This window comes from Chrysochloris asiatica, unplaced genomic scaffold (genome assembly GCF_000296735.1).
Source record: "Chrysochloris asiatica unplaced genomic scaffold, ChrAsi1.0 scaffold00016, whole genome shotgun sequence".
Lineage (NCBI taxonomy): Eukaryota > Metazoa > Chordata > Mammalia > Afrosoricida > Chrysochloridae > Chrysochloris > Chrysochloris asiatica.
The window spans coordinates 9,177,495-9,189,929 of NW_006408534.1; the positions used below are offsets into that span (position 1 = coordinate 9,177,495).

Sequence of the window (12,435 nt, forward strand, 5' to 3'; positions counted from 1 at the left end):
ACAGGATATATATATATATATATAAGTTGTTATAGGCCATTGAGTTGGTTCAGACTCACAGCGACCCTGTATAGGATTTCCAAGGAGCAGCTGGTGACTTTGAACCACCAACCCTTGTGGTTCAAACTGACCTTGCAGTCCTAAGGCGCCACACCAGAACTCCATATTATAAATAAATATACAAGTATATTTACATATTTTACAAATATATGGATATATATACTTCTTATTTGCATGAAATCTAAAATGAATGTGCTAGTTGTGGCTAGCCTTCCAACAGTCATTCAAGGCCCCATCCTTCTACTCAGGTTCCTCTCTCTCTTAGGCTTTGGAGCCCTTTGAATTTAGCCAGTCAGTGGGAAACAACATGGGGAATCTTGCATTGGAGAATTGTATGGGCCAGATCTAGAAATGGTACTCATCATTTCTGCTAACTTTCCATTGGCTAGAACCAGGTCACATGGCCACACTTACTGCAAGGGATGTAGTTTAATGATGTGCCCAGAAGTAGGGGAAATGGTTTCATTGAGAAGCAAATGAGATATTGTGTCATAAAATCAGTCAAGGACTGCTGTCTCCTTCTCAGAACAGCTGTCACTAGGTAATACTGCCTCCTCAGACAGCAGAGTGCATTGGCCAGGCTTCTTCTCCAAGAACTCTCATAATTCAAGGCTGAAACCAATTCCAGGATCTAGTCAATGGTATGAATGCTCCATTCCCAACATTTTGTGATGTAGCAAAACCTTTCTTCCAGGCAGAAGTCACCCCACTCCTTGAAATTTTCTTGTCTATTTAAAAAAAAAAAAAATGCAGGAAAAATATTTTCGTAAAGGCTTAAAACTAGCAGACTCCCAAACTTAGCTGAATACAATGATTATCTAGACTTTTTAAAATGCAGAATCCTAGGTTCCATATACAGAAATTCTGGTTCAGTAGATTTTATATTGGACCCAGGGATCTTTATTTTTTTAACAGCACCCCCAGTGATTTTGATTTGCTGTCAGATTTGGAAATTATCAGCATAAAATGTCAGAACCACGTCTCCCATGGGCAAGACAGAAAACAAAAAAGTGGCTATGGAGATTTCCTTGGCTGGCACATCATCAGTAAATGTACATGAAGGCCCCAGCATGCACAGAGAACAGAAAGTGGTACATGAACCAGTGTCATGGGGTCTGCACACTGGAGGGGACACAGAGCAGAGGACTGAGAGACAAACAGTAAAGTATGCAACCTTATATGGGGCCTGACGGAGCATGGGCAGTGTTTGGGTGACACAGTGGCCTCTGGGTATCAGAGTAGTTGGGGAGGCTTCATGGAGAAAACGCACGTATTATAAGCTGTACCTCAAAGAGTCTTTGTTGTTAATATTGTCCGCTACTGCTCCATGGCACATAACAACAACAAAGGCATTCCAGAAAAGTCTATCAAGGGGAACAGAGGTTTGGGGACAGAGATGCTTTCATGGGGTCAAGAATAAAATTCAACTAGACTGTGTGAAAAAATCCTGAGCAGTCTCCTGGGGAAAGGTTGGATGTGGGTATTAGACTAAGCATATGGGGAATCAGATTGTGGGTGACAGTCACTGTAACAAGAGACAAAGGATGGGAAAACCAGAAGCCTAGAGATTGCTGAAGACAATTGAGAGGGACTGAATGTGAAATGATCTGATCCTTAAGGTGGAGGTCAGAAATGGGGCAGAGAGGAATTGGAGGAGAAGGGACCATTTCCTCTGCCTTAGTCCAGGGCAGCCTGGGGTCAGCCATCCACAAAAATGGGGAAAGGTGTGGTGAAGGCTCAACAATGCAGTGTGCAACCAGGCATTGATATATACAAATCAAGCATTCATAACTCTGCAAGGATCTGATCTTGTTTCTGTCTCAGAAAATATCCCAGATCATTGGAGCAAGAAGTAGCTTAGCAATTCTGAGCCTTAAATCCTGTTTCTAACACTGATTTACTGTGATGTTTTAGACAAGTTGTTACTTTTGATTGCTAAGTTTCCACAATCAAGAAAGCAAAGCAGTGAAACAGATCCGGTCCATGAGCCTGGTTTTAGAAAGAGTTGCTCAAAATGGCAATAAATGAACCCCTTTAGAATTACAGGATGTTCATATCTGTTCAAGATTGTCTTGGTAACATCCTCAACTCAGTTTACAAGTCAACAGATGCATGTTTCTCATAATTCTTAGAGCCTCTGAAAGTGTAGCCCTATGCGCTCAACCCCTTCTCTCCCCAAGCCCTAAGTCTGCAGCCCTGAAATTGAGGGACAAGTGCTGGTATTTGAGGCAAAGCAGAATCCAATTCTATATATGCTGCCCCAGAAATCTCATTGGTGCTTATGGCTTCTACCATCACCTCACTGCAGATAATTCATAATTCCTACATCTTTATTCCCACCTGAGTCCCATATTGCATTTACAGCTCCTGCTTGCCATCCCATCCACATATTCAACATGGCCCACACCATCATCCTCCCAAAGCTAGCCCACTAGTACCCACTCTGAAAAGGTAACTTCTGTCCAGGGCTTTACCGTTCTCCTAGACATTCCATACTCTAGGTCTACCTTGACTCCTCTCTCTCTCTCTCTGTCTCTCTCTGTCTCTCTGTCTGTCTCTCTGTCTCTCTGTCTCTCTCTCTGTCTCTCTCTGTCTCTCTCTCTCTCTCACTGCTCACTTTCAGTGTTTTCCAGGGTTTTTATTGACTCTAGCTGCATAGGGTCAGAACCAAAGGGAACTTTAGAAATCCCTCAGGCAGTGAATGTCCCTGGGTGGTGCAAACAATGAATGCATTCAGCTGTTAATCAAAAGACTGCAGATTTTGAGTCCACCCAGAGATGTCTGGGAAAAAAGTCCTGGTGACTTGCTTCCAGAATATCAGTCATTGATGAGATTACCATAAGTGAGAATCAACTTGGTGGCAACTATTAAAAAGTCAGTGTATACCATGATGTATAAGTCTGTTGGAATTCCTCAAGGGGAAGGCCAACATCTTATTCATTTCTACACTGCTAGCTGCTGGCAGTGACGACTCATAGTAAATGTTTAAACTGTGTTTTCTGGAAGCCACAATGGCAGAGACACAGAAGGGAAGAGATGTCACTTTGTATACTCTTGAGGAAGCATAGCTATCTAACAGAAACATAAGAGTTGTTGTTGTTAAGTGCTATTGAGTTGGTTCTGACTTGTAGTGACCCTGTATAGGGTTTCTGAGGACTGGCTGGTAGGTTTGAACCACTGACCTTGTGGTTAGCAGTCCAGTGCTTATCCTACAATGCCACACCAGGACTCTGTGAACACTATACATTAGTGCTACTTTAAGTTTTATGTGTTATCTAGTATGATTTATTAGGTTATTTTTTGGGTCTGGGAACAGTCAAAAAAATTTTGTCATATAAATAAATGTTAATAGCTACTTTACTTTATATGCTTTTAGCATATAAAAGGCTTCATAGGAATGTTCTACTTTCAAATTGCGGGAAAAACCTGTACTTGGAATGGAATCACAGAATGAAGAGCAAAACTTGCTGAATGGCTCTATGGCTCACCATCTGGTGGGATACCCCTGCAGCTGTTGTCGTTATATGCCATCGAGTTGGTGTCGACTCATAGTGACCCCGTGCACAACAGAACAAATCACTGCCTAAGTTGTTACACTTGAATCTATTGCTGCTCCTACTGTGTCAATCCATCTCGATTGAGGTGCAGGGGGTCTTCCTCTTTTACACTAACGCTCCACTTTACCAAGCATGATGTCCTTCTCCAAGTACTGGTCCCTCCTGATAATATATCCAAAGTATGAAAGATGCAGTCTGGCCTTCCTGGCTTTTAAGGAGTATTTTGGCTGTACTTCTTCCAACACAGATTTGTTTTTACTTCTGACAGTTCAATATTCTTCTCCAACACCAGTTATCTCCAATCAGGATCTGGGGCTGCCAGTGGGGGGAATGTGGGAACTGAGATCCTTTTTAGTCTCTGCCCAAAAGTGAGCCCAGAAAGCCAATGCCTAGAAGCCCAGGAGCTGAGACTATGCGGCTGAAGGGTCCTAGTGATTATTCACACTTGCTCAGTCTGACTGAAATTCATTTTCTCCCCTACTTCACCCAGAAGGGCTCCTCACAGGAGCCAGACTAATTATGAAAGCTTGCTATGGGCCTTGGCAGCCCTAGGTACATGCTGTACCAGCCCTCCCTCACTGCTCCTGGTGACATTATTTTCAGAGGGGAAACCAAGTCAGGAGATGCTAAGTTATTTCTGATGGTGACACTGAGCAGGGAGGGGACATGTCCAACTGCTGAGTCCAGCCTGTCATCACTTTACTGGGTGAGAAGTAAAGGTCTCTGGTCTCTGGACGGGGGGACACGCATGTCCAGCCTGGCCATGCCAAGCCCAGCAGTCCCATGAAGCCAAATCTGTCAGCCCCTTTTCCTGTAACCATTAACTCAAGTCAATTACATAGACAATAGAATGGATGTGGCAGGGCCTTTCATCACATACATTATCCTAATAGAAATGCATACCGAGCCCTGAGCTTTGTGACAGTCCGTTTTAGAAGACTTTTGCCAAGCAAATCAACTACGCAGTGAGAAATTGGAGCGAAAGTCTTCCCTAAGCAGTATCTGCCAGCTCTCTCCTCAGCAGCCAGAGCCCAGACAAGCCAGCCCCAGCTACGAAAAGGAATGCCGCACGCTCCCTCCTTCAGGCCCTACTTAAAGGAAATAGAGTAGTCAGAGATGTGGTGATCACCTGGAAAGTGCATTCTACCCAACCTAGCCATTCTTTCTTTCTCTCTCTCCAAGCATTCTTGGCCCCTCAGTCCATATGCAGACACACACCTTTTGGCAGCTACTTAAAATCACTAAGTGAACTTAATTAAGTTTGTCAATCCCCAAGGCTGGCAGGGTGGCAAATAAGGAATTATATTCACTGTCCATTAACAATATGTTGCCTGAATGAGATTGGGCATTTGCCGAGCTGTGCATGAGCAGCATCAGCATTTCTCAGGCAGAGATTTTCCCAGTGAGTCTGAGTAGTGTCCTGGAAAGCTGACCCACTGCCGGATGGCCACTCCCCACCCCAGAATCCCACTGAGCCTCTGTAAAACAGAGCAACACAGAAGGGTATATTCTTTATGCAAAATCAGGCTCCAGCCAAGATTTCTAGCCAAGTCTGTTTCAGCACCAAGCTCCAAAACTCAATGATTAGAAATAAGAGGAAAGCATCAACTCATAGATTCAAAAGTATTTTTGGAGAAACTGAAAGGGCTGAACAGGTATGAGTATTGAGGGGCAGGAAGCAAGAACCTCCATTGCTAAGGACTTGGAAAGAGAAGTATGTTGTCCTGCCATGTTCTTAAAGAGTACATGTTGGTGAGAGAGCTGAAGGAGCTGCAGAGCTGACTCTTTCCTTCTCCTCAGTCTTCCAGGAGAAGAGGGGAAATGTCTTTCCAGCCTTGAGGCCCAGCAACCTTTCTCCACAGACAGTGAAGGCTTTGGGGTACAGGCAGTGATATAATTGGTATGTTGTTAGAACCACCCTGGCCTCTTTGATCCTGGCAGAATGGTGGTTGTGGACCTTGCTTTCCTTCATACCCAGAACAGTCTAACATACCTGGTAGATATTAGGACTCAAGATTTGAAGTCATGGCTTCTGCATGCACCTGACCCTGAAGAACAACTTGGTATCTGAACTTTCGGAGGGTCAACTGAAAAGACTGGCTGGGCCAGAGAGATGCTGAGAATCTTCAGGAAGTCTCATCTGTCTCCAGAATGGAAGGTAGTTGTTCTAATTTGCTTCTTTCTCAGAGCCGGGAACAGCCACCTCATCCCCAAAAGTGCCGGTAAAGACACAAGCAGATACCATACAAAGTAGAGAAGGCTGAATCTGGGTGTCTTTGATGCTCACCTGATCTCTCGACTGGTGCCCTCAGAGGAGAAATCCCTACCTGCCCCACCACCTACCATCCCCAGAGTCAGTCTGAGCCCCTAATCACAGACTTCCTCAACTCCCCCCAACTCTTACCCTTCCCACACTCCACCTTGGTCCATCTTCATCCCTGCAGCTTTTGAAGCTTGGAGCATCTGGAGAAGGGTTGTCAGTGTGGCCCCTGGGTGGACAGGCTCAGCACATGCTTACATGTGGACATCTGAATGAGTCTTCTCTGATTGTTACCAGTGTTCCTGACTCCAAATACTTGCAATTCCCAGTGTCAATCAAGCTCTTTTAAACAGCAGCTGCCACTGCCATCGCCTCGCTGAGCACTTTAGAAACTCTTCTATTTAGAAACCATTCCAGCCCCAGCTTGCATCCTCCCATCCATGCTAAGAGGCCCAGTGACTGTTTAGAGAACTTCGGAGCTCTAATCTCCCAGTAATAAAGAATGAAGGCTGAAGAAGGGTGGGGAGAAGGGAGTGGGTAGAGCTTCCCTGGAAGAGCTCGTTTCTATCCAAACAGGAGTTTTGTCCCTCTCCTCCAAAGCACCACAAGCACATGTATGTGGTTCCTTTGCCCCAGTACCCCAGGCCTGCCAGCAAGGTACACCCACGATGTAGCTCAGCAGTGAAATCAGACATGACACCCTGGGTGGAACTGGGGCAAGGCAGGCTGTGTGGCCCTCACCCACTGCTATGCAGGGCATTGGGAAGCTTTGCCTTCTTGATACCTTCATAGGGCCACATAATTCTTTCTAGTCACCCTCTCCCCAAAGCCATAAATGCCTGTCCTCTTGCTCACAGAGCAGCATCTCACTAACCCTTGCAACTGCTTTAGGAAACAGGAGACAACGGTACTGGGGCCTTCACTTTAGAAATGGGCATCTGAGACCTAAGTTGGCTCCAGAGTTGCCCAGGCTCAAATTGGGAACTCATCTGTAGACTGTGGTCCCTTTGGAGATCAAGGAAACCATGACCATGACCATGATCATGACCTTGCCAAGATGCGGGGAGCAACCTGATGGAGACATGGGAGACACATGTGCAAAGGTGCCTCATTCAGCTGTCTCCGGCCATGTCTTTCTGTTTCAGTCCTGCTTGCTGATCTCACACTGTTGTTGTTGTTGTTAAGTACCGTCAAGTCAATTCTGACACATAGCAACCCAGTATAGGGTTTCCAAGGAGTGGTTGGTCTGTTTCAACTGTCAACCTTGTGGTTAGCAGTCCATTATTTATCCTACAGTGCCACATCAGGACTCCGATCTCACACTGTTGTTGTTGTTAAGTGCTGTCAAGTCATTTCCAACTCATAGCAACCCTGTATAGGGTTTCTTAGGAGCAGCTGGTGGATTTAACCCACTGACCTTGTGGTTCCAACCAACCTGTAGTCCAGTGCTTTATCCTACAGTGCCAAAAGAGGACTCCTCACACTAATCATCTAAAATAGGTCTTTGATTTTGTCACTGTCCTGTTAGAAACTTTCAATGGCTCACCATTTTCAGTGAGATTACTCTTCAGCGTGGCCTTCAGACATAACTTCTTTCCACATCTCACACACTTGGACCAAAAAAGGTTCCATCCCTCACATCTGTCCTCTCCTCTTTAAGTACACATCCTTCCTTCAAAACCAGCTTGGATAGCTTCTCCTCTGGGAAGTCCTCTTGGGTTTTCCCTGCCTGTTCTAATTTGCTGTCTCTGAGCTCTCTTAGTACCTTTTCTGTGCCTTTGATGGATGGGGCATTCACCTCCTTCTACCTTATTCTGTACTAACTTATACAGACTGTATTGCTCCACTGGATTCAATAAACAATCTGATTGTATGCTTCTTATCTGATTTCTGTTAACCCCCTTAGGCCTGATACACAAATTTTGTTGTTGTTGGTGGTGTTGTTAGGTGCCACCAAAGCAATTCTAACTCACGGTGACCTGATGTATAGCAGAGCAAAAAGCTACCTGATCCTGTCCCATCTTCATGATTGTTGGTATGTTTGAGGCGCAACATAGTTGGTATGTTATGACTATTTTGTCAATCCAACCCCTTGAGGGTTTCCCTCATTCTTCCTGACCCTCTACTTTAACAACCATGTTGTCCTTTTCTAGGAATTCGCCTTTCCTGATGATGTGTCCGAAATAAGCAAGACAAAGTTAAGTCAACCTTACTTCTAAGGAACGTTCTAGTTTCTAATCCTTCTAAGAATGTTCGGTTCATTCTTAGGGTAGTCTAGGCTTGTGTATTCAATACTCATCACCAACAATTCAAAAATTCTTCTTCAGTCTTCTTTTTTTCATTGCTCAAACCTTTGTTAATCTACAATACACAATAGTGTATACACACTCATTCAATAGATGCTAATCAAGGTCAAAATGCAGGATGTTTCTCAGAAGCGTAGAGCTAAGTGCCAAGAGTTGATTGGAAAGGGTAGACAGGTTCTTATGCCCTCCTTACCCATCCAGCTTACCTGAGTGCCTAAAACAGGATTTGGGTATTCTCCATTGGGCAGCCCTTCTTCCATACACAACCAAAGGCCAGCCCTCCTTCTGACCTCTCCTGGCCAATGCAGGCATATAGGTCCCATCATAGGGTATATGGCCTGAGAAGGCACCACTGGGATGACCCCAGATACAACACAACCAGGCCTTTCTTCTTTAGAATCAAATCAGTCTGAGTCCTCATTTTGACTTTAAGGAAAAAAAGGACAATTGGGGGATGATTTGATTTCACAAGATGGATGAGGTCATAGACTGATTTATTGAGTAGTTTAGTTAGGAATGATCAATCACAAACACACTGTTTAGATAAAAGTTCACTTCGATTTTAAATCCTTGCTCCCCAGGTGCCAGTAATTGTTCTCTGACCATGAATAACCAAGGCAGCATCTCCCTCTTTACATTTTGAGCTGAGGTTCTTTGCTCATAGACTCCTCCTGCACTTACTTGTTGTCTCAAGCCTGTTGCCATCCATGAAAATCCTTATGAGTGAGCATAAGAAACACTTCTTCCAGTGTTTCTTACCCATGTGCCTCTCCTTCCTCCTGCTGGCATTCTGCTTCCTGTGCCCTCTCTGCCCTGCTTTCTCTCTCTCCACTGTCAACCTCTTTCTTCCCCCAATGTTCCTGTTATCTGCTCTTGCTACCAACATTCTCTGGCCTGGATTCTCTCTCCTCCTCTGTTGTAACAGATTTTGTTATTGTTAAGCACTATCGAATAGGTTCCAACTCACAGCAACCTTCCAAGGAGCGGCTGGTGAGCTTGAACTGCTGACATTGTGGTCCAGTGCATTAACCCACAGCACCATATACCATCAAATTAATCTGATTTAAAGCATACATTTCAATGACTTATAGCACATTTATAGAATTGTGCGAACAGTACCACAATCCAGTTTCAAACATTCCTTCCACTCCAAAGAGAGCCTTTGTGCTACTTTACAGTCAGTATCACTCCCATTCTCAGGTCTTGGCAGCCACCAATCTGTTTTCTTTCTCTAGAAATTTTTCTATTCTGAATATTTCACATAATGGAATCATACGCTCTTGGCATCTGGCGTCTTCAAATTAGCATACTGCTTCTAAAGCCCACCCATGTCATAGCACATATCCAAGATCCATTTCTTTGTATTGCTGGGTAGCAATACAAAAATTCTCTTGTCTGAGCACACCACTTCTTGTTCCTTTAGTCATTATCCCTCCAGCACATGGACATGGGCTCTGTTGTAGGCATCTACTGGTGTTATAGCAGAAATACCATGAGGGATGGCTTTACAGGATGGGGATTTATTTCTTCACAGTTCAGAAGGTTAGGGGTCTGAATCCAGAGCACCAACTCTAGAAGAAAACTCTCTCTGTGTCCATTCTGGGGGAAGAGCTCTGATTCCTTCAGCTTCTGTAACCCTGGTGTTTTTCAGTTCCTTTACGGTTCATTGACCGTCTTCACATGACATCTGGCTTCCTCAGTTGCGCTTCCTTCTGTGTCTAACCTGCTCTTTGTATAACTCAGAAGTGATCAAAGTCAGGATATACCCTACACTGATATGGACTCATTAGCATAATAAAACCCTATTTCATTCTGACACAAGTCAATTCATTCAATGTTCCCTCTCTTGATGCTTTAGCCTCTATATCAGAGACTGGACTCACCTGTACCTGTGGTTCTATAGGCTATTCTGCTTTGGCTTTCTAGAAGGTGGGAAAGTTTTAAGGGTTTCAGAAAACCCCTACTGGCAGTAGAAGAGGACTCGTTGACAGCCTTTCAGGAGCATGGTTTTTCTCACGTTAAAACCTTCCATGATCTCCACCCGGGAACCTGATCCTCTATGGTTATGAAAGAGATGAGAAGAAACAGTGTGTTTGCTATTAACACTTTATGATCCACTCTGTGTTGGCTGCAAACCTTTCCCCAGGGTAATATTCAAATCACTTAAAATTTAACACCCTGTTGGGCACTGCACCAACTACCCAGAGCAGATCCTGGACAAGATGCAATAGACTTAGGATCCTTGTGTGCGGGGGGGTAACACTTTGATTGCTGGGTAATGAAGAAGTCCAGTGGAAGGAGCCAGCCTGCCCAAAGCAACAAGCAGGGGGTATCAGAGGATACAAAAGCATTTCAGTATTTTAATAACAACTTCAACTCCACCAGTGAGCACCAGCTGAATATTAAACCTACCCACTTCCACCCACCCCTATAATCCCAGAAAATGGAAGAGGTTTCCTCATATTACCAGGTGCCCTGGCTCCAGGCTCCAAACTCCACGTTGGACTAAAGGGCCAGGTGGTGGTCATTAGTAAACATTTGGAATGATGCTTCAGAAAGGAAGTGCTGTATGTATATTCAGTGCTCTCCTCCTGTTCTGAGATCAGGTAAGGCTGCTAACAACTAAGGTTGTAAGTAGGGTAATCTGTACTCATTTGCTGGACGCTGAATCCCTAGACATGAACAGTCAGGCTGTTCCTCACACACACTCCTTTTGGCACATACAGGTTCTGGCTGCAGATTGTGGCGTGGTGGGGGAAAGGATCCAGAGCCACTGTGGCATTTGACAATATCTCCATCAGCCTTGACTGCTACCTCACCAGTGAGTTCACTCTGTCTGTTTTTATCCCTGGTACTTTTGTCCCCCAACCCAGACTACTTATGACCTCATTATCCCTCCATAACCTCAGCTAGATTGTCCCTCCCACCCACCCTTCCCAGTGCTAATCTCTCTCTGTCTCTTCACCTGAGCACCCCCTAACTTAGACCATGGGGTCTTCTCTATTCCAGTCAGCGGGGAAGACAATGCACAGAACGCAGCACCCAAATCAAGAAATCTGTTTGAGAGAAACCCAAACAAGGAGCTGAAACCCAGGAGAAATATATCAACAGAGGTCCCCACCTTTGACCCTACAGGTAAGGGCTCAAAGTTGAAGCAAAGTAATGTCCTATTGCAAAAGACAGAATAACGATGTGTGCTGAAATTAGGGTGGGAAGCAAGGTTAAAGGAATGTAACAGCAACCTTCAGAAGGAGCCTCATTGACACTCTGGCTATGAGGCTCCAAGAGGAACGATTTGGTTCTCTCACTGGCTGGGCAGAGGGGACCTCAGAGAGCTGTGCAAAGAAGGAACTTTCCTTCAGGCCTGGGGAATATACAAGCCCCAACACAAAGTGGGTGGGGGAAGTCCAGGTGTGGCGCTGTGGGATAAAGCATTAGACCTTGGGGTTGGCCGTTCAAGTTCACCAGCCGCACCTTGGAAACCCAATACAGTGTTACTGTGAGTTGGATCTGAATAAATGACACTAAACAACAACCACAACAACACAAAGGGGAGAACCAAACTGTATGCTTTCCTTAGCTGAGTTCCTTGAAAGCCACTCCCCATTTACTGAATGAAAACAAACCTTGGCACATTTTTTTCTCCATATAAAAATGATTAGGCCTAAGGCCTAGGTCTCCCATTGCACAATGAATGGCTACCCCTTCATGAGTAAAGTCTCCAAAGTTTCCAATTCAACATAATCCCCACAGAGCTTGAATAGTCTCCAAGACTGTTTAACTCAGCATACCACAGACTGAAAGACTTCTCTGCTTCCAACGCAGGCCTCTTCAGTATCTGGCCCTAAATCCTGGGTGCGACTATTCAGCCATTTTTTGTATCAAGAGAAAGTCTCTTAGAATCAATCTCTAAACCTGGTATGATGTTCCTGGTGGTTATTAGAGCCTCCCAGGCCCCACACCAGCAAAGCAAGATGTGTCCACAGGCAGGAATTAGTACCTGATGTCTGGAATTTCTTCAGATTTGAGTAACCTGGAGAAGAGGTTTGCAGCACACAGTCTACCCACCAACTGCTCTATTAAAATAGCAGCAGATGAATGATCAGTCTCAAATTCCATCTTATGAATGTGAACTCCTTATTTTATGTATTAATTTCAGATAGATAGATAGATAGATAGATAGATAGATAGATAGATAGATAGATAGAAAAATAGATAGATAGATAGATAGATAGATAGATAGATAGATAGA

The 12,435-nt window shown here is 44.5% G+C and overlaps 1 protein-coding gene across 1 annotated transcript in view; it reads left to right on the forward strand.

Annotated features, from left to right (window-relative positions):
* The window catches only part of ALK (anaplastic lymphoma receptor tyrosine kinase), a 1,400,642-nt gene that overhangs the window by 1,194,001 nt on the left and 194,206 nt on the right, over nucleotides 1-12,435 (forward strand). Inside the window, exons 10-11 of the mRNA XM_006835167.1 lie at nucleotides 10,910-11,004; nucleotides 11,193-11,318. Coding sequence (XP_006835230.1) covers nucleotides 10,910-11,004; nucleotides 11,193-11,318 — 221 coding nt within the window. The remainder of the gene's footprint in view (nucleotides 1-10,909; nucleotides 11,005-11,192; nucleotides 11,319-12,435) is intronic.